The following is a 22,032-nucleotide window of genomic DNA, read 5'->3' as shown; positions in this document are numbered from 1 at the left end:
AGCCCTTCTCCCACCGCTGTGGGTGATGTGGAGGGTGCTTCGTTGGGCTGGTGACTGTAGGGGAAGGGAGGGCAGTGGGAAGCAGGGTTCCGGGGGTGTGCGTTTCCCAGCCGGGAGTTGTGAGCGCCGTGCCGGCTGGGGGTGATGCAATGGCAGTGACAGGGGAGCCGTGAGAGAGCTGCGCCGAGCCGGGTCAGGCTGGGCCGGTCAGAGTCGGGCCGGCCTTCGGCGAGCGGGTGAGGGCCGGGCCGGAGAGGGGATGGGGCCTCGGTGAAAGACTCCGGCGGGCGTGTGAGGGGCTCGCCGGGGAGCTGTTGCCGCTCCCCTGGCCGGTGCGGGGTGCTGGGGGTGGGGGTCTGTGCTCGGCACACTTCATCCCTCCCTTAGCGAGACGTCGATGCGCTGCTTAAGGGCTTTTTCTTCCACAGCCTCTGGGGCCGCAGCTCCCTTGGCTATTTCGCCAGTGCGTCAGGAGAAAAAGCCTTTTGCCTTGGGAAATGGCGGGGGGAGAGGGAGAGTCCTGGACTCTGGAAAACGCGGCCCAGCCCAGGGAGGGCAGAGCTGGCCTTGCCAGCCTTTGCCTTGCCCAGGCAGGCCTGTGGTAGGGGACTGTTGCAGGGCAGCAGTGTTAAAAACAGTAGCTTGCTGGTTAATTTTATGTATAAGCACTCCAGCACAGGAGCTTAGCTCTTTAAAGCTGTAGTACAGTAAAGGTTCATATTGGATTTTCTTCAGATGGGAGTGGTTGAGTGGTCATCATCTCAGGGAATCATCTTGTACATTTTAATTGTATTTCATACATAAATTGATGATTATCATGATTGGGGAGGCAAGTCTACTATAAAATGCAGCCTATGCGGGAGGAGAAGATATATTTTACATGACATCTGTGTGCATGCTACCTGCTTTAATTTCACTTTTTGTTCTGTTTCCAGGAGGCAAAACAGCTCTCAGGAACATAAGTGCTGTCAGACTTAAATTCACATTCTTTTATTCATTTCTGGGGGACTTCTGTATCACTGTTGTGTTTGGAAGTCTTGATATACCTTCATGCAATGTTTGTCATGGAAGAGCTCTTCTTAACATAATGTGAAACCCTGTTCTTTGATTTTCAGGTCTCTAACTTACCAAATCAGATAGCAAACAATGAAAATTATCATAGATCTGATTGTCATCAGACTGGGAAGAGAGGAGAGTACAATTGTTTTCTGATACCTGTGCCAAGAATTATTTTTGAGCTTTGTCTTATGATGATGTAATACTCTGAAACAGTCACGAGAGCAATACCCATTACAAGTTAGTATGCATTTCATAGATAGAAAAGACACACAATTCTTGGCTTTCAAGTTCACACTGTGAAACTGAAACTTTTCAGTTCATCTTAGAGTCTGGTCCTAAATGTCTTAGTAGTCCATTCTCAAGCTCCCATGTATCCTTTTTTTCCTCCAAATCTTTTCGCATATGGTATTTAATGTGTCTGGGATTGTTAGTTTTCATAATATCAATAAGAAAGCAAGAAAAAATGTCCTGATAAAATGCAGAATATCCAGATATTTATTTTAAACCATTTACATCTTCATTTATGAATTTCAAAAGATAAAGACCTGTGTTCCATACTACTGAATTGCTGGCTTGAATTTGACCAGCAAATAAGGACAGTACTGAGGTAAATAGAGGTAAGTTTTAGGTAGCAGTCAATATCTTTTGCATTCTGTGATCATAATATCCTCATCTCTTGTTGCAGTGACTAAATTACTTTCACTACTTAACAAAAATGCACCTTCATCTGGGATTCTTTGCTGAACTGAAATCCATAATATTCCAAACTTTTTAAAGAGTCTTTCTGTTTTACTGCTTTCCAGTATGTGTGCTCAGTCTCAGCTGTGACATTTCAGCCTTTCTGAATGGAGGCAATCTATCATTAAGAATGTACGTTCAGGAATTAAGCTAAAACACCAAGTCACAATTTGTTTTACACCAAAGAATAATGCTTGTTTACCTTTTTCTATTTTGTAACATTTGAAGCCAGTAAGTATCGCTGGCATATTCCTACAGAATGGGGGTGTGTTAATCTTCTTAAATATTTTCTAATCTGAATTTACTCTATATGCTTTCTTTCTGAGTTAAATATCTTGTGCCCATGAAAAAAGAGGAAAACACTAGTATCCAAATAAAAGAATATAAGTAAATTGTAGGAATATGTCAAATAATTGTTTGATATGTTTCAAATTACCCCTTTATTTGCAGTTGGAATTTTTAAGTTTTTAAGGGACTGAGTTTAGGTTAAAAACTGAAGTATTACTGATAATGCAGAAATCTTATTTTAGTCAATTGTGTAATCTAGGTATGGTATCAATGTTTATAGACTAAGCGAATTAAATTAGCAAGTGGATGTATATACTTTCAGCTTTCTCTGGGTATTCAGCTGAAGCTGAAATCTGGGAATATTGCAGCTGTCTGACAAACAAAGCCTTAATAATGTTTTGGTAACCAGCAAGTTACCAAATCAACCTTCTTAAGTTTTCTAGGCAAGTGAAGGCTTTTTACAGCGGCAGGTTAAATATATACATGTAAATATAACTAAGGGTGTGATTACAATGATTGTTTTTAGAAGGAAGGCTCTGAAATAGCACTGAACAGGTAATGCAGCTATTACATGCTTTTGTTTCTTCTTTTTCATTTCTGGGAAAAGGGAGCCAAATGAGCGTGTATTTTTATTAAGAGCTTTTATGATTCACTTCAGTTACATGTGTATCTTGTAAACTCAATCTATTCATGCTCCATGTGTAGCAATGAGTCAGTAAAGTGCTAGGGAGTCTCTCCAGAGAGACATAATCCTGTGCAAGTCAGTAGGAGTTTACATGGGCACAGAGTTCTTTCTTCATGGCTATGGGTATGACATGACAGAGAATGCTCTAGGGTAGATGCTGTGTTTCCAACATACCACTGTTTGCAACTCTGTGAAATTAATCTATTCTTTCAATTTGTCACTGTCACTGTCACATCTGAATATAGTACATGTAAAATAAGCATCAGTTTATGAATTAAGATGACATCACTTTCCTCAAGTAAAGAAGCTATGCAATAGCTTGGGGTGATTGCATAAGTCAACCACATCTGATTGTGAGGCAGCACTTCACAACCCTGGCCAAGTTGTAATGATAGTTTTAATGGAAAATTTTCTTTTCCCTCAGTTCCCTTTTGTCATTAGGATCTGCACTGTTATCTCATTTTAACAGCCTCAGATTTTGTGAAATTGTTTTCTAATTCTCTATATGCTTCCCTGTGTACCTTGTTATAGTAGTATGTTCATCCCAAATGGATTCATTTGAGATAGTTGCAGTTTCACTTACAATGTTGTTTTTCTAACAGATGGTGTCCTCCTTACCCATTTTTAACACTTATTTTCTTCTGTGTAAATATGGCAAGCTCACTATAGCCAGAACCATAATGGTTTTAAAACTCTCTTCCCATGTCAAGTTAATGCTTGTTTATCTTCAGTTCTGAATATTTAAACAGCATGATGCTTGAATTTTTACCAAAAAAAAAAAAAGATTCAGAGCATATGTAGTTCTAAAGACCTCATAATTTTGTTCAGAGAGCTGAGCATGAATAATTTTTTGAAAATAAGGGTTTCTTAAAATACAGAATTTCTGCCTTTGCAGTTGAAATGGGTTTTCACTCATGGCAGGTTGATGAGTTTCACCTGATTTCTTAGACATAAATAAAACTCTAGTTTTAGATCAGAGATTATCAGAAGACAATTTATCAAGCAAATTTAGAAAAATCAGAGGAAGGAATTGCTGTGCCACCTTTATGAAAGGATGTGTAGTAAAGTATGAGTTAATTCAATGCAATCCATGTTACAGGATTTTCCTGTCTTTGAAATTACTAGGAGGTGTTCAATGTATTCATTAAAATTAAGTACAGAAGAGCTGGTTTATAACATTTTCAATTATGCTGATGGGACAAAGATTAAGATATTTCTAATGCAGAATGAAAATTATTTTAATGCATTTGATAACAGAAACTCTATGCTTACTTAACATTTTAACAGCATTATTTAACTTTCAGTACTTTCTGTGTTAGCATACTATAAACTATGCAGTTGTAGTTTTCCAAAGTCTTGGTTGTTGTTAATTAATATACTGCTAAGAAACTTTCAGATGATGTTATTGTTAATATATGCAACATTATAGATGTTAGCCTGGGAGAGGGGTCTGTGTGTGGAAGCATGGGTGTGCTCCATGCTAGGAAACTCCAGTGATCAAGGTGTATGTTGCACATAGGAAGACTGCTGTGTTATTACCCTTGGTCTTGGTATTACTCTTGTTATTACATCATCTTAAGCTGTCTCCTAGGGTTATTTTTCCTACGCACTGCTGAGAAACAAACAGTTCCTTAAATTTATAGCATTACTTACCCAAGGATTGATTGTTCTTCAGAAAGCAGCATTTCTCACTAATCATGTGTGTTTTGTGGCCTCTGGAGGAAAGCAGTAAAGAAGATGACTAAGCTTTTCTCTTGTATATCTTTCTTTGGGATGAAGTACTATGCTACATATATTAAGACAAAATTCCATATGAAAGTTATTAAAATCTCATTCAGCATTTGACAGGGTATCAAGTAGCGCAAAAGCATTAATCAGGAATGGGATAACCTCTACCAACTGTTCTGAGATGCTCTGAATCATACATATATTTAATTAATTTTACTTTTGTCAGGAGTTTGACTTTGAAAAGGTGTTCTACTGTTAAATACATAGACAAACATTAAGAGTGATCTCTGAATTTATTTGGTACTCTTGTCAGTCTCAGTCCATTTCTGTATGAAACTGAAGCTCATTGTGTTAATGTCTCCACATTTATCAATCTGATATGAATAGAATTAGGTATGGGATCAGTATAGTTTCTATATTTTTATTCTGTTCATCAAATCTTAAAGATATACATAAAAGAATAAAAACACTATTTTTTGCCCTACAGTTCTCCGTGTTACTGCTGTTTTGAATCTACAAGCCAAGGAATTAGAAGACATTAAATTTAGTTGGATTGTAAATAAACAGATCTTTTGAAGTCTCACAAAATGGCTGATAGTCCAAACTGTGATTTGAAATCTCTGAGTCCGCTTCAGCTGTTCGAAAGAGTAACTGAACAAGGAGAGAAAGTCAGAGCACTGAAAGCCGGAAAAGCAGCAAAGGTATTTCTATTTCATGTTTTGCAAGACCTTTCTCAAGTTAGGTCTGTCTTTAACAGTGCCAAAGAATATGATTGTTCTGAGATCTATTTTGTATTACATAAAGAAAAAAGTCTTGTTAAAAAATATTTATGTCCATTGTGTGAACTGTGGACATACCTGGAGCAAGGTAGTCACCAGCAAGAGAAAAGTTTTTCATTCCTGAAGTAAGAACAGAGAATCATAGGCTTAGAAGTCTGCTTCAGCCAGTTGCCACGCTATGCGACAAGATCCAAGGCATTTGGTTTTCAAGTAAAATTTATATCACTTGCATTCTTCCCTGGTTTTAGATGCTTCTTTAAAATATTTTTCTTCATTAATTATTGTACACATTAGCAAATATGTCTTCCTGTAACTTTACTGACAGTCCCTGCTTAATCTCCTTTAAGTAATTTAGTAATTCGCCATTAATTTCAAATTCCCTATTCTGTCATCGCTATGTTGGCAGAGAGCTCAGTTTTAATATGGGTTCACTTAGAGTAGTGCCTCTAAGGAGTAAGCCTAGAAAATGGAGTTGAATAAAATGTTGATCTATTTATTGCTTGCATGAGATGTTACAATAGCTTTGTATTAAAAAGGTCATAACCATAAAAATTGTAAAGAATTTTTTGTGCTAGTTTCAAGTCTGTCAATGAACTGTAATGAATAAATTATTTTAAGGTGAGCCACTAAAAGCATTTTAAAGTATATTAGGTAATCATTTATATTATATTTGAAATTTGTGCTTAAAATGTTAAGCTTGTTATACCTCTGAAAAGCAGGCAAGCATTTTTTTTCCTCAGGCAGAAATTGATAAGTGAGAGAGGTGCTTTAAATATCTTGGTAATGGTGATTTTCTAAATTCTGACGATTAGGAAATGATTACGTGCTATTTGCTTTTCTTCTGCTTTTTGGCAGTGATGCTGCAAATGTGTAAATAAAGGCTTAGAGTTTATGAATAATGCAATTCAAGTCAAAGCATGTATGCAGGATTTTGAAAGGTCAGGACATTAATGTAACCGTTTATCTTAAGTGTATTAAACACATTTTTTTCCTTTATTCAGGATGAAATTGAAGCAGCAGTGAGAATGCTATTATCATTAAAACTGTTATATAAAACAACAACAGGACAAGATTACCAGGCAGGTTTGCCTCCAAGAGATCTTGTATTAATAAACAATGGTACAAGTAAAGAAGAGGATGAGGATTTTGTGGACCCCTGGACTGTGCAGACATCAAATGCTAAAGGCGTGGATTATGACAAACTCATAGGTATAACTCCTAATTTACTGCTACTAAGGAATTTATGTAAAGTGATCCTAATGACCACAAAACCAGCAAGGGATCATAACAAATCCTGATCAAAACCATCGTAGGTAACATTTAATTTATGTCTAATCTTAGCATTCGCTTGTCTAAAGAATTTGCCATAGGACTTGATTTCCACAGGCAGGGATTTCCTGTGGAAGACTTAAATACTTTGCAAAGAACTTTTCCATTTAAAAAAGACACCGTGACTGAGTATCTGCATCTTTAGTGGCTGTGATGCAGAACAGCTAGAGCCTGGAGCATTCTGGCCAGGCTGTAGGATTCTTCCTACCATCTCTCCATATCTGCTTTGACTTCTGAATTAGGGAGAACGGGGATGATACAAAATTAACACAGAAATTTCTAAGTGTAGTGTCTTCTTCAGAAGACACGCTATCAAGCAGCCGGGTTCTGGTTGAGATGAAGATATACCTCATTGGAAAAATGTGCAATGTAATGGGAACTATTTTAGACAGAGGTGTTACAAAACTTGCTAAGTTTTTCTCATTTAAGAAACAGGGGGTTATTTCCTTATTTGTTTTACAGTCCTCTATTTTAATAGCTTTTTTGAGTCTAGCTTAGAAACATGTGAGAGAAATATTCATTATTTTTTGTTATTTCTGCTTTTTATAATTATTGTCAGTCTTCAGATCATATTTAGTACCTCAGTTGTATATCGCTGGTGTCTGCATACTAGCTTGTTTCTCACAATAGAATATACACTCTTATGTGGGAATAATCATATATTTGCTTTTGGGAGCTCAGTTGCTTGTGTCGTCATTTTTTTAACTCTCTGATGTTATTGTAAGATAATGTCAAATGTATGTGCATATTGGCTTAGTCTGCAGAAGGTAATAGGAGAAAGAAAAAGTTGGAAAGGGAGAAGTGTGCAAAGAAAAATATACCTCAGTGAGGGAGAAGGAAAAAAGACAATTGTTAGAATCTAGAAGTGGATAAGATCTCTCATCATGTTGTTAGTTGTGTAGGAGGTATGGAGAAGGTTTTTTGTTTTCTTGGGGGTGTTGGTAGAGAAGTGGGAAGAGTAGAATACTTACGTTGGCCCAATCTCAAGGTCTTTCTGAGGGTGACTAACGTGACTTCACTGTAAATCAGTTCTCTAAAGCCATGTTAAAGCCTGACAGCAATGCCCTTTTTTCCAGTAGCTGTTTATGTATGTGTGTGTATGTATGACCTTTTGATCTATCATAGAGTGATGGGTTAGCCTAAAGGGTTTTTACTTATTTACTCAACTAGCAGATTGGGGAATTTGGTAGATGAGTAATTTTGCTTGTTCTAAGTGATGTATTGGAAATTTTTCAAAGAGTGCTAGCCTAGCCACTTCAGGAAGTGAGATGGTTACTGCTTATCATTGATAAACTTCCTCTTCTTACTTCACTTTTCAAAAATAATAATAAAAAGTATTGTCCAAGAACTTGACATCTGATAGCTCTTACTGTTAAGGAAATTTTTGTTGCACCTATAATCTGTTTACTAGTGGTACCAGAGAAAGTTGTCAGTGTGCTTGTGTTTACTCAAATATAGAAGAAATGAAAGTGCTAAAAGCACTATGCAATTGAAAGGGATATTCTTCTCAAATAGTTGTCCTAGACATGCACTTAAGTGTATGGTTACACAACAAAAGTGTAACAAAAGCCTGAAGACATTCTGGGAAGAAAAGTTTGTTAGCCGAGTACTAGACATGAACATCCCTAGAATATTGTATTTTTTTTGAGCATGAGCAAAGAGCAGAGGGTTAAGTGAGAAAGAGCTTTATATGCTAACCATGCTGATAATTTGATGAGCTGAATATTGCAAGTGATATAAAATGGTTGAAGTTGTCAGGGATTTTTGTAGATCGTCTAGTCAACTCCCCTCCTCAAAGTAGAGTCAAATAGAGCAGGTTGCTCAGGACCTTTTCCAGCAGGATTTCTGTTATTTCCAAGAATGGAGATCATATGACCTTCCTGGGCAACCTGTTCGAGTATTTGACCATGTGCACAATATGAAGGTTAAATGGAATCTCTTTTATTTCAAATTATGTCCACTGCCTCTTGTCCTTTCACTGGGCATCACTGAGAAAAGTCTGGTACTGTCGTCTTTACTCTCCCGCCACCTCCCCTAATCACATAGTTATACACATTGATGAGATTCCTCCTGAGCCTTCTCTTCCCCAAGCTCAACAATCCCAGCTCTCTCAACCCAACCTTTCCTTGTATGACAGAAGCTCTAAGCCCTTCATCTTCATGGCCATTTGCTGGATTCACTTTAGTATGTCCTTCTTACGCTAGAGCCCAGAACTGGGCCCAGTGCTCCAGGTTTGTCTCATCAGTGCTGCATCTAGGGGAAGGATCACTTCCCTTGACATTCTGGCAGTGCTGTTCCTAATGCAGTCCATAGGCCTTTGACCTTCAAGTGCCACAGAAGTGAATTGCTGGCTTGTGTTCAATTCCTTGTCTACCAGGACAAGGGTCCTTGTAGGCACCCCAGGGTCCTTGTCTGCCAAGCTGCTTTCCAGCCAGTTGGACCCCTGCCCAGTGTATGGAGTTATTCCTTCCCATATTCAGGACTTTGCATTCACTTTTGTTGAACTTCATGAGATACTTGTCAGTCCCATTTCTCCAGCCTACTGAGGTCCTCCTGAATGGCAACACAACCGTATGTTGTATCAGCTACCCCTCCCAGTATTGTTTCATCTGCAAACGTGCTGAGGGTGTACTCTGTCCCACCATCCACATCATTAATGAAGATGTTAGTATTGGCACCAATATCAACCCCCAGGTTACACAAATACACAAAAATATTGGGCTCCAGCTGGACTTTGTGCTGCTGGTCACAACCCTTTGAGCTTGATGGTTCAACCAGTTTTCAGTTCACCTTATACTGTCCACTTAGCTAGTCCAGACTTCATCAGTTATCTGTGAGAATGAGATGGGAGATGGTGTCAAAAGTCTTACTAAAGTTGAGATAAACAATATCCACTGTTCTTGCCTCCTCTATTAGGCTAGTCATCATCACAGTAGGCTATTAAGTTGGTCTGGCATGATTTCCCATTCATAAGTCCATGCTGACTACTGCCAGTCACCTTCATGTTTTTAATAATGTTTGGGAATGGTTTCCACAATTATTTGTCCCATCACATGCCCAGAGATTGGGTTGAGGCTGGCAGCCTGTAGTTCCACAGTTCCTTCTTCTTGCCCTCCTTGAAGGTAGGAGTGGTATTTGCTTTCTTCCAGCCCCCAGGAACCTCCCCCAGTTGTCATGACTGTTTAAAGATTATTGAGACCATCCTGGTCAGTAAAGTTATTGTATAACAAATAGGTTATTAGTTTTCTGTATGTAAATATAGCATGGCAATGGCAAAGAGGAAAAGTACACAATAAATTTTCAGTAAATGTAAATATGCTTTTGAAAATGCCAGCTCTCAGGACATCTTATTTACAGTGAGGTGAAAGCTGACTTTTGGTAAAAGCTAGGACACTGGAGATCAAAAGCACACTAGGAATTTTTTTAAAGCTTCTTAAGGAGTGGAGACTCTGTCCTTGTCAGAAGCTGTTTAGGAAGGCAGATTTTTGTCGATAGCCTAAAATGTTTTGAATGTCCACATAAAAGGAATAAGAAGAAATAGATTGGGAAAAATTACCCAATTTTTTGACAAGAAAGGTGAAGATGGACAAAGAAAAGGGAGTTGTGCAGTCTGTGAATGTTTAATAAAGATATTTAGGCATTTCCAGTGCTCTATATATCAGAGAGCTTTTAATCACTTTCCCTGACAGCATACAAATATTTCTAGGGTGGCCAGCCCCAATTAAGCTGGAGCATTCTCATGTTTTCTGTTTCTGTAAGATTAGCCTCTTACCGGTTGCTATTGTTCTGCTGAATCAAACATTTTCATGTTCATTTGGTCTCTTTTTAGCATCCATTCAGATTATAATTACTTTGCCATTTTGAAATGCATTTTATTTGCTAGGAGGAAATTTATTCAGTGATTAAGGTTTGTTTACGACAAGCAGATGCAATAACACTTGGAAACCACACATTGAAGCCAGTGGTTGCTGTCTCTTGTACCAGCATTCATCTCTTTTAGTGGTACTTAATTTAACGGGTCAGTGGATGGGCCCAGTGCTTCCCTAGTATGATAACCCTACTTGATTCACCTGGAGTGAATGGACAGTTGTAAGCAGGTACTTGTTTCCCACGGTGCAAACACCAAGCTAAGTGGTGCAGTTGACATGCCTGAGGGACAGGATGTCATCCAGAGGGACTTAGACAAGTTCAAGAAGTGGGCCCATGTGAACCTCATGAGGTTCAACAAGGGCAAGTGCAAGGTCCTACACACGGATGGGGGTAACCCCTCATATCAGTACAGGCTCAGGGATGAAAGGATTGAGAGCAGCCCTGCAGAGAAGGACTTGGGGGTACAGGTGGATGAAGAGCTGGACATGAGCCAGAAATGTGCAGTTGCAGCTCAGAAAGCCAACCATATCCTGGGCTGCATCAAAGGAGGTGTGGCCAGCACGTCAAGGGAGGTGATTCTGCCCCTCTACTCCGCTCTGGTGAAACCCAACCTGGGGTGCTGCATCCAGTTCTGGAGTCCTCAGCACAAGTAAGACAGTTGGAGGGGGTCCAGAGGAGTACCACAAAAGTGATCAGAGAGCTGGAACACCTCTCCTATGAGGAAAGGCTGAGAGAGTTGGGGTTGTTGAGCCTAGAGAAGAGAAGGCTCTAGGGACACCCTATTGCAGCCTTTCAGTACTTAAAGGCATCTTGTAAGATAGATGGGAAGAGACTTTTTAGAAAGTCTTGTAGCGATAGAACAAGGAGTCATGGTTTTAAACTAAAAGACTCAGACTAGGTATGAGGGAGAAATTTTTACAATGAGCATGGTGAAACACTAGAACAGGTTGCCCAGAGAGGTGGTAGATGCCCCATCCCTGGAAACGTTCAAGGTCAGGTTGGACGGGGCTTTGAGCAACCTGATCGAGTTGAAGATGTCCCTGCCCATGGCACTGGGGTTGAATTAGATGACCTTTGAAAGTCCATTCCAAACCAAACCATTCTCTGATTCTGTGATAATATGCCTAGTTTTTCCTCCCATTTAGTAATTAATTTCTATTAACTTCAAGTTTAATGACTACATACAAAAACCTCATAGTAATGCTGTGCATAACCAGTAATTCTAGAAGAAAATGAAATGGATATAGAGGTTCTGGAACAGCAGAAATGCTTACTTCCAAGTTGATGCTCAAATTGGATACATTACCACTCTTCTTTCCCATCAAGATTAAGTCTTTCTTTTAGTGGGGCTTCCTGATTTTTGTTTGTGAAAGGCTCTTCAGTGAATAGTTCATATAACAAAATGAAAAAACACACAGCGAACACACTTCCCCATTTTCAGCCAGAGTGTAGGAGAGGAACTCCCTGTATGTAGGGCTTCTCAGCATCCTGGTGCTCCAGGGTACATGTTGGTCTGACTCTTCTGTCTCTCATAAATCCCTTGGGAACACTGCAGTCTCAATTATTAGAATGGCCATGGTTTAAATAGTCTTTTTTGAGATGTATGCAAAGCCTTGATGGACTAAAAATAGCCTCCATGCTGTGCTTCGAGAACCTGTGCTGTAAAGGGATGGAAGGCCTCTTTTCCTTTCCCTTTTCTGGGGGAGAAATTCATCTAGTCTAGTATAATAAGCCCAGAGTGCCTGAATATTTGGCTTTTCAAATAACACCAGTGTGCTTAATATTCCTTGCTGTCCCTGCAGGTTAATTTTCTTTGTAAAATGAGTTGCATACCCAAGGCAGTACACTGGGTAACCAGCACAGGTAGAGAGCTCTGCCTCCAGCTGGAATCAGTCTCTGTTGTGCAGTGGTGTAAATTGTTATGCTGTCCAGCTAGGGATCATGACTGTGTGCTAGAGTGTAACATTAGAAGCCTACCTCCTCTGTAGAAAGTTGTAGTCTTTGGAAGGACGTTTTGGTTAATTACAATATTCCTGTAGGAAGGCTTTTAATGCTACTGGCTTTTGGCTTAAAAAATAAATTGAATATTTAGAAGCAGGAATGTGTGTAAGGAGGGAATTTAAAGTAAACCTGATTCTGTGTGGGGCATTCAAAGTGATTGTTGTGTTTTCCACAGGGCAAAAGTATGATAGTCATGTAAGTCATAGTTTACTAGCTGCATAATGAATGGTTTAAAATTAATTTGTATCTGGTTTCCTTAGGAAACTGTCAAAATATTTGAAAATTGTTAAGTGTCAGCAATATGTTCCTGTGGAACAAATATTTTCTGTTACAGCTAGGAAAACCCAAAGTGCTTCTCCCAAGTGGACTTATAACCATGGAATTGGACAGTGTAGTCTCTTTAGTAAGATAGTTGTAATAGATGGATCTAGATATTTTCTACATATAAAATATCTTTACATCCAGAGTCTCTGTTTTGTTCTTTTGAATACTTTGGCATTCCAAATAATTAATAGTGCAAGTTGTTCTAATGTTAAGTAGAGCAGAGTAGTAGCAAAGAGTAGATTCTTGTCTAGATTTTTTTGTTCAAGTCCATATTATGGAGATTGACCTGCTTACTAGGGTCCAAGAATTCAGACTGGAGTAGAGGAAACTTTACTGAAGAAACAAAAGACTTCCACAGTTCGGTTTGATTTGGAATAGGAAAAATACTGCTATTTCAATCTATTGCAACGTTTTTTTGAATTAAATGACTACATCTGAATATGTTGTTTTATTAGTCAGCTGATTTCCTAAACCACCGAGTAATGTCTTTCTTGATTACCATGAAGAATATTATGCATTACCTTTTCAAGCCTCTTGAGGGGAGCAGTGTCTCCTATATCCATATAAAAGAGGAATTAAGTTTGTTAATGTCCTGGTTTGAGTGAGCGGCAGGTATATGTCTTTGAGTATTTGGGGTTGGAAAGTGAAAAACCATGTTACTCGAGGAAAAAAACTTAGACATCAAGAGGAACATTCAGAGCCTCACAGACATTTTTATCCTATGGCTTACAGAGGCCAAGTTATTGACCTAAATATGTTTCTTTGGAATGTTTTTTGTTGTGAATATCAATATTTCTGCTGTAAGAAGACTGCAATTATAATCAGTCAGGGATGGAGCAATACTGTGTGTTTTGAATGGACTGGGCATCCTAGCATAGAGTTAGTACTAGAGATGACTGCTGGGACTTTAGGCAAGAATCAGGAAAATCTAGTCATTTTACCTGAGACTTGAAGATGTCCTTTTTAATCTAGGCTGCATTGGTATGTTTTTGGTAATCCAAGATCTGGTTGTAGCTATGCAATGCTTATTTTATTTCTTTTTTTAACATTTTATGATTACAGTACGGTTTGGCAGCAGTAAAATTGACACAGATCTGATCAATCGAATAGAAAGAGCCACTGGGCAAAAACCTCACCGCTTTCTACGTAGAGGAATCTTTTTTTCTCACAGGTGAGTTTTTCTTGGTTTAAAATTCAAAAAGGTAGATTTTATGTGAGCATAATTGGAAGAAACCCATGAATAGCAAAAGACCGGTGTTCTTTTATACCAAGGTAAACCAACTGTGCCATTTGAAATTAGGAACTACTGCAGATTTTCTCTGGCAACATTTGAAAACCTTGATTGCATCAGTTTCTGATATGTCCTCACTAATCCCAAACTGAAGAAAAGTGCACAGAATCTTTGCTTTGTACGTGTTCCATTTTGACTCTACATGTGCAGACAGAGAAAGGCATTGGCCTAGCAGGGATCTCCAGGGCTCATGTGAAGTCCTGCTGATTTCAACAAGGGTCCACATGTCCTGTGGACCTATACATCTGTATTATTATATAAAAAGGGCTCAGGGAATAATCTTAAGCACCAGCCTGCCAGTCATCCCCACTGTTTAGTTGTTAGCATGCATGGGCTTTTGGCCTATGGCAGGTAGCACGTTACATATAAGTGCCTGAGTGTGATTCAGGGCATAACCTCCACCAGAGATCATTCCAAGCTGGTGTTTGAAACTATTTGGGAAATGATTCGTAGCTCTGTTTTACTAGGCCTTAGAAATTATTATCCAATTAAGTAATTTTAAAAGTTGCGTATTTTAAAATTTTAATTTAAATATTAACTTTAATTTTTAGGTTAATTTTTCTTTGCGTTTTTTTTTTCATGGAGATTGAAGGAGACAATTAATACTTTTCTTAAATTAAACAAATGAACAACCAAAACTTTTTTATTTCTAGAATGCTTAACACACTATATTTTATTTACAACTATGTTTGGCTTTAAAAGCACTTGGATTTTGAATAGAAGCTTTTTGCTCTGGATGTTTCTTCCTAAAGAGTTGCATCATGTTTTTTCTGTTTTTTCTTCAGAGATATGGACCAAATCCTTGATGCTTATGAAAATAAGAAGTCCTTTTACCTTTATACAGGCAGAGGGCCATCCTCTCAGGCAATGCATGTTGGTCATCTTATCCCATTTATATTCACAAAGTAAGTTGTTTCTACATTTCTATTAATCAAAACATTTTTTTTCTAAGGAAATGTTGAGTGTGGTTTATGGAACTGCCAAAATGATACATTGCAAGGAGTTCTGTGCATGTGAGGTGAATATTAATGAACATAAACAATGCTGTCTTACCTTTTCACTAAAATGGTCATAATCCCTGCATCACCATAAAGCCCTTGTGCCCTTAGCCTGGTGGCACTCCTTAGAATTTTTGTTGTTCTTAAAAACGAGTTTGTGATGAGACTCAGTAACATTATTCTGTAATGCAGTGCCTGCAGCAGCAGGACACAGAGACACTGGACTCAGAGCTAAAAGTCTCTTCGAATTCTGTTTCCATTTCAAATAGTGACCGCTATCACATGTATAGGAAACAATAAGTATGAGTCTTTTTTTCCAGGTAAATTGTCATTTAATCTGTATAAAATGTTTATTCCACTCACATAAACGTAACTGCATATGCATCCAGAGAAAAGAGAAGCAAATCTCTTTATATGCTTTTATTCCAATGTATAAAAATATTTTAGCTGTGTAACATCTTCATTTTAACTTACTTCAAGATAAAATCTTTCTGCTTTTATTAGATGGCTGCAAGAAGTATTTGATGTTCCCTTAGTTGTGCAGTTAACTGATGATGAGAAATACCTTTGGAAGGACCTGACAATTGAGAAGTCATATGAGTATGCTAGAGAAAATGCAAAAGACATCATTGCATGTGGTTTTGACGTCAATAAAACCTTTATATTTTCTGATTTAGACTATTTAGGGTAAGTATAAATTTCTTTAGGGCATTGTAATGAAAAAAAAAAGTGTATTTTCTCTTGAACTTTGACAGTCAGCAATGTTTTAATAAATTTATCTAAATTTGAAAGCTACAAGTTTTACAACACGTAAAATAGAAACTAATTTTTCTGCTAAGATTTTATATATACACTATTGTCATTCTCCTATATAATAGATGAACAAATATTTGTGCGTGCAGTGCTTAAATTTAAATTATGAAAAATATATTAAACCAGCTAAACCACTAAGAAACCTCCATATTGATTTGTTTAAGATATCTAAATCTTTGTTTACACTTCAGCTGTGTTAACAAAAGGCATTTCAGCCTTGTGGACAATTAATTTAATCATACAGCATGAAATACTATTTGAACTTTCAGTAAAGTTTAAAGAAGATTTAAGAAAAAGTAACTGCTATTGGAACTTCCTTCTCAGAAGGAGAAGTTTTATGGCAGAGTTCAGAACTGAAGTTGTGGGCTTTGTTCTTTCATGTAGGGTGATGAGCTTTCATAAAGACTTGGATGAGAGAACGTTTCAGAGATAAACTGTATAACATACAGCCCCAAGAATGTGGACCCTGCAAAGCAGTTTTTCCTCCTTTCACTTACACAAGTTGCACTAACACAGACCTAGCCTGTGGCTGAACAAGGGCAGGTCAAAACTGCTGTTTCTCTTGCTTCAGCTCTTCAGCAGAAATAAAAAAGGAAGAAGTTGCTGAGCTAATTTTGATTTGAAAATGCTGCTGCTGTTGTATTTGGTGACAGAAAAAGTCCAGCCAGGGAACTTAGCCAGTAGAAAATCAGAATTTGAAGGATTTGAGCCACTATTCCTTTGGTGAACTGCAGTGTCCTGTATGGGATACACACTGGGGATACCAAGCAACACAGAAGACGTGATGTGTTCAGGTTGCCTGAGTTCATAGAGAAGCATAAGGATAAATAAACTTCAGGCTCCGTGAGGAATTATGGCACCATTTCCAAACGAAAATATTTCTGGGTTTAGACAGTTAATTGTGACAAAAAATGTTTGCAGTAACTGTTGGGGTGGGGGAAGAATAAATTGAACTTTCAAGGCACAAAATTCTTGTTTGTAAGTAATTCTCTAATTATAATCTCAATGTGCCACAAAAAGTCTGAAAAGATGAGATTTAATCCTGCAGGTTGTTTGATATTCTGAGTTTTGTAGTGAAAGTTTCTACCTACACTTTTCTGCTCTTATTTTATTTTTCAACTTCCTTTCTCTCAGAACAAGTACCGGATTCTACAAAAACATTGTCAAAGTTCAGAAACATGTTACATTTAACCAAGTGAAAGGAATCTTTGGATTTACAGACAGTGACTGCATTGGTAGGAAATAATATGCATTACTAGAAATTATGCTTGCTTTCATTTTCTATGGCAATGTTTAGCTAATAATTTAAAGAAAATAGTATCTGCCACTCATGAAACGGATAGAAAAACCAAGAAGATCCATGTTTCTATGCTGATTCTAAAAGGGTGATATCGTGGTTCCTTCAGTATAGAAAACATTGTACAGTGAAATGTCTAGCATGATATCTACCTTTTTGTCCTTAGTAACAGCGAAGTACAAAACACCAACACTGAAGTGCCCAGGATAGAGACCTTATTTATTTATTTTATAGTGATTGCAACTATAGTCAATTATGCCTTCTAGAAACTTCTATGCCAAATTTATATAGAAGCTTTTCTTTTTAGAACAAGTTGTATTAATACACACATGCACATACGTATAATATATGAAAAAAGTTAAGGAGCACTCAGAAGCCTAATTATCAAGGTGGTAGGTAACTTTGTCTTCCATTTACTTCACTGTGATTGCAGGTTTCTGTCACATTGGCCAAAAAAAAAAAAATGTGTCAAATATGACAGTAAAACCTTGGTGTTCCTGAGCACTAATATAATTCTTTGACCAGTAATTGGGCCAGTGACAGCTTTTCAGCCTTCACTGTAACAAAGGAACAGATTCCTACTTGTTTTAACAGTGCTCTAATAAAAGTTGGTATTGTGATAATGACTTCATGACATGTTTGGAAAAATCTATTTGCTTTCTGAGCAGGTTGGTCATCCGGTGTTTGAGCACTGTATAAAAAAGAAAATTGGACATGTCTGAGATGCTTCACGAGCATCCATATAGCATTGATTCTAAGATCTTAGAGGGGAACTTGTCTGATAAGTAGCTCTATGATCATTCTCTCACAAAGACAGAAAAAATGAGCAGCTCAGAGTGGTGGTGTAGTCAACTGTATTTCTGGGAAAAGTAGATAGTTCAATGATAAAGATAGTGTGTGCTGATGAACCTTTTCTGAAACCTTCATAATCCCAGCCTGCCTTTTTTCATTAGTTTCTATGTTAGTTGAAGGTTTGTTGACATCATAAATGGTAAAGATAAAAAGGTTTCCTCAGATAAGGCAACACTGCTTGATAAAGATAGATGTTGGTCTTCAACTGAGTATCTGAATGATTCATTTGTGCATTTTACATATTTAAAAAAGTTCCCTCTATTTAACATCGCTTATATTGGCTGCTTAGCTTTTCCAAACGTTGTTTTCTAGGAAAGATCAGCTTTCCTGCTATTCAAGCTGCTCCATCCTTCAGTTCATCATTTCCACAGATCTTCAATGGCAAGGAGAACATTCAGTGTCTTATCCCATGTGCTATTGATCAAGTAAGAAAGTCGTACTCTTAATTTGGTTTTCATGGATTTCTTTTTGTAATGTACCATTCAAGCTTCATTGTGGTATATTGAAACATCTGTAAAACATTCCTGCAAACACCTTTATGGAGCAGAAGCTGGAAGAGATAAAGGGATATTGTGCTGTGTCCTGAGAAAGATGAAAGCTTAACCCAACAATCACTTACGGATCTGTCTTCATCTCAACCCAGTTCACTGTGAGCTGACATCTGTGAAAGCAAAGACAGTAAAATCTATGCAAAAATATACTAACATGGAGGTAGGAAGAAACTTTTGGCCATCTCCATGGTAACAAGGGACAAGACGTAATGAGCTCAACTTGCAGCACAAGAGATTTACGTTGAACCATAGGGAAAAACCTTATATCAGTAAGAATAAAGAAGCATTGAAATAGTTTGTCAGAAGGGCTGCAGACCCTTAACAATTCAGATCTGTAGAGAGAGGTTGGAAGAGCATCGGCTACAAATAACAGTAGTAGCATCATTACTTCAAATAGGAATTGTTTCTAGGAATCAAATTCTGCGCTGTCTGAATCTTTACCTATTTTAGTCACAGGGACAGTCACTGGAAGATGATGTAATTGCATTTATCAGCCACAATATTATGTAGTAATATTACTGCAGTTGGTTAAGTCAGATCATTAGTCAGCACAGCACTCCCAGTTTGATCACTGATTTAGTTCAGGTTCTGTGCTGGTTGTTAAACACTTAGGAGGAAACTTGAATCTTAGTCTGCATCCATCTCCAGGCGAACTGAACATAGTTTTCACAACTATTGTAAATCTTTGTCCATATGTCTATTAATTGAGGGAATCAGAGAGTACAGCAAAATTATGGAAATGAAAAAAGGGATTTTGCTTGTTTGCTCTTGTGGATGAACTGGATTAGAAGTAGGTTTTTGGAACATTTCATGCTTTGGTTTGGGTTTTTTGGGGTAGGGGGTTGGGGGTTTTTTTGAGACCGCCTGTTAAGACATGAATGAGTCGGCACTAATCTGCTTTTAAATCACATTTTTCACCTTTATTTTGTGCTTTTTTGATGGTGGTTCTAGGATCCTTATTTTAGAATGACCCGGGATGTAGCACCTAGAATTGGACAGCCTAAACCAGCCTTACTGCACTCAGTCTTCTTCCCAGCTCTGCAAGGAGCACAGACAAAAATGAGTGCTAGTGACCCCAACTCCTCCATCTTCCTCACTGATACACCTAAACAAATCAAGACAAAGGTAAGGACCTGCAAAATCTGAGAGCACAGAGCTTTATAACAGAAAGGATTTGTGGTCCTCACAGTTACAGTGACAACTTTTAATGTTTTCTTTGAACATATCTGAATCGTTTTTCCCATATGTTTTATTGCAAAGCATCTTCAGGAACTGACCAAGTTAGACAAATTTAGCTAGACTATCAAATATAATCTTTTGCCTTGCCAACAAGTCTAACAGTACAAACACTAGCTAGAATAATGTACAAAACATCATGTTTGTTTATCTGATATCTGCCGAGCAGTGGTGTAAGAATAAGAGCTGTGGAGGCTCATGCTCTAAAAATAAATATTATGTTGCCATAGATTTGAAATCTGACAGTCCGTGATGTAAATCAAATAAACAGCTTTTTCTCTTGACTGGCTCTCCATGCTGGGAGCACCAGGTGTTGCACAGTGGCAGTTACAACACAGGTCAGAATTTTCATGCTACTTGGGGATCTGCTGCTGCCATGCACTCCTCCCTCCAATTCACAAATAAATGTTATGTTGAATTTCACCTAAGTTTTAGAAGAGTTATCTTTTACTGACTATATTCCTAGTGCCCCTTGTAGATCAGAAGAAAATCCCTCTTATCCAGCATCAGATGATTTAGCTGGCAAAAGTTCACCTGTGTTGTGGTATTTAAAAAAAAAAAAAATGAAAATCAGTCTTTGTAAAAGGATTTATAAGCATGATAACCAGACATTAAATAACTTTCTGTCAAAACATGAAAAAATACGTATATGTTGTTGCTGCTGGTTGTGCTTGGATTAATTCTCTAATGGTTAACAAACCCACACATAGGTCAGATTCTTCTGCCTCATAATGATTCATTATCAGATGTAGAAACTGATTAAACAGTACTGTTTTGAAGAATTGGTATTCTTCATGTGTTTGGTTTATAATCATTCCGGTTTATATGCACAATTACGCAGTTGCTTTTTTAGAAAAGCCTATTATTTCAGAATAGAGGATACATGGTTAGTGGTGATGTGGGTAATATTCTTTTCTTTTTTTCCTGGCAAGTAACAATCTTCAAAGAGACCTAAGATGCCTTATGTCCAGTTAATGTCCTATTTCTGTTATCCTTAAACTAGTGGAAAACTAACTAAATAATTCTAGCTACTTGGAATATAAAAGCTCTCAAGAGAAAACTCTGAACATAATTTAAAGTATTGAGTAATGGAGGATAAACTGAGATCTATTTCAGCTCCTGAACCCCATCAGAAAGAAGTCTTTATGGAAGTAGAACTTGAGTGAAAGACCGAATTTTGTTATGGTCCACAAATAAAAAATTAGAGTAGGAGAGGTGACTTCCAGTGATGGATGAATGTTAAAAAGGGAGTGCCACTGCTGCACAAAAAAAACTACTGTTTACAGCGTTTTTCAGATCACTAGTACATTGCTAAATAATGAGGTTCAAAACATACCAGTAATAGAAGATGAATTACTGGATATTGGGAAAGGCTGAGATGCTTCTGGGAATTAGAGATGAATGGCAACATTACAATAAACTGTTCTTATTTCACCTATCAGCACCAAATTACATCTCAATTATTTGCTTGTTTTCCTAGAAAATGTTATTTAGATTCTGTCTGTACTAATTCAGGGAAAAAGTCAGTGCATCACCGTAGATAAATTATTGAAACCTTCAGTCAACAAGTAGGTGCTAGAATATGTAAAAAATGAACTTGAGATTAATATAGGAAACATTTTGTATAAAACAGTGATGTGCCTTCACCTGAGATGTTGTATTTAGTCCCTTTTACCTTAGTAAGAAGACAAACTATAGAGATGAGGGACATCATAGAAAAAATTTCATACAAAGATTTTGAAAATGTAGTAAGGAGACAGGCTAGGAGAAGTGCAAAACAATATGTAAAAACTTAGTTTTAAAGATACTGAGAGCACTATTCAGGCTGTCCTATAAGATAGATGTAATGTGACAGATGGTAGTTTATTTTCTTAAGATATTCATCAGTGCATCATTTCTGTATGTAATTCATTGCCACAAGACATCATCTGTAACATGGTGGTTAGAAAGATTCAGAAAAACACTAAACACTCATACAGATAAGAATGTTCAGAAATTGTAAATACATAACAGTTCCTAGGTACTAGAGCTAAAAACAAACCTAAAAATCTACTTCATATGCATGTGTGTCTCTTGGCTGGTTGATGATGGTGTCTGAAAAGGTACAAGAGCCAAATGAAAGCTCAACTTATGGTTGAGAAGTACTTTTCTTCCCAACAATTTATTTTCTTTAAATTTGTAGGAAAATTAGCA

General features: G+C 37.5%; 2 protein-coding genes across 5 annotated transcripts in view; one reads left to right on the top strand and one right to left on the bottom strand.

Annotated features, from left to right (window-relative positions):
- The first annotated feature begins 127 nt into the window (after positions 1-127).
- WARS1 (tryptophanyl-tRNA synthetase 1) overlaps positions 128-22,032 on the top strand; it is a 27,171-nt gene continuing 5,266 nt past the window's right edge. Inside the window, exons 1-9 of one of the 2 annotated variants that reach the window (XM_074908666.1) lie at positions 128-236; positions 4,986-5,199; positions 6,279-6,486; positions 13,864-13,972; positions 14,878-14,997; positions 15,595-15,777; positions 17,038-17,138; positions 18,365-18,477; positions 19,555-19,728. In XM_074908666.1, coding sequence (XP_074764767.1) covers positions 5,086-5,199; positions 6,279-6,486; positions 13,864-13,972; positions 14,878-14,997; positions 15,595-15,777; positions 17,038-17,138; positions 18,365-18,477; positions 19,555-19,728 — 1,122 coding nt within the window. In that variant the 5' untranslated portion in view covers positions 128-236; positions 4,986-5,085. Of the gene's footprint in view, positions 237-1,541; positions 1,677-4,985; positions 5,200-6,278; positions 6,487-13,863; positions 13,973-14,877; positions 14,998-15,594; positions 15,778-17,037; positions 17,139-18,364; positions 18,478-19,554; positions 19,729-22,032 lie in introns of those variants that run through there. The other variant, XM_074908667.1, reaches the window with a different exon arrangement.
- The window catches only part of SLC25A47 (solute carrier family 25 member 47), a 21,584-nt gene continuing 18,049 nt past the window's right edge, over positions 18,498-22,032 (bottom strand). Inside the window, exons 7-8 of one of the 3 annotated variants that reach the window (XM_074908673.1) lie at positions 18,672-18,713; positions 18,498-18,602 (exon numbers count right to left, since the gene is read on the bottom strand). In XM_074908673.1, the coding sequence (XP_074764774.1) occupies positions 18,697-18,713 (17 nt within the window). In that variant the 3' untranslated portion in view covers positions 18,498-18,602; positions 18,672-18,696. The other 2 variants (XM_074908671.1, XM_074908670.1) reach the window with 2 other exon arrangements.

This window comes from Athene noctua, chromosome 6 (genome assembly GCF_965140245.1).
Source record: "Athene noctua chromosome 6, bAthNoc1.hap1.1, whole genome shotgun sequence".
NCBI lineage: Eukaryota > Metazoa > Chordata > Aves > Strigiformes > Strigidae > Athene > Athene noctua.
Note: the sequence above shows the minus strand (reverse complement) of the source record. Positions and strands in the feature narration are given on the sequence as shown.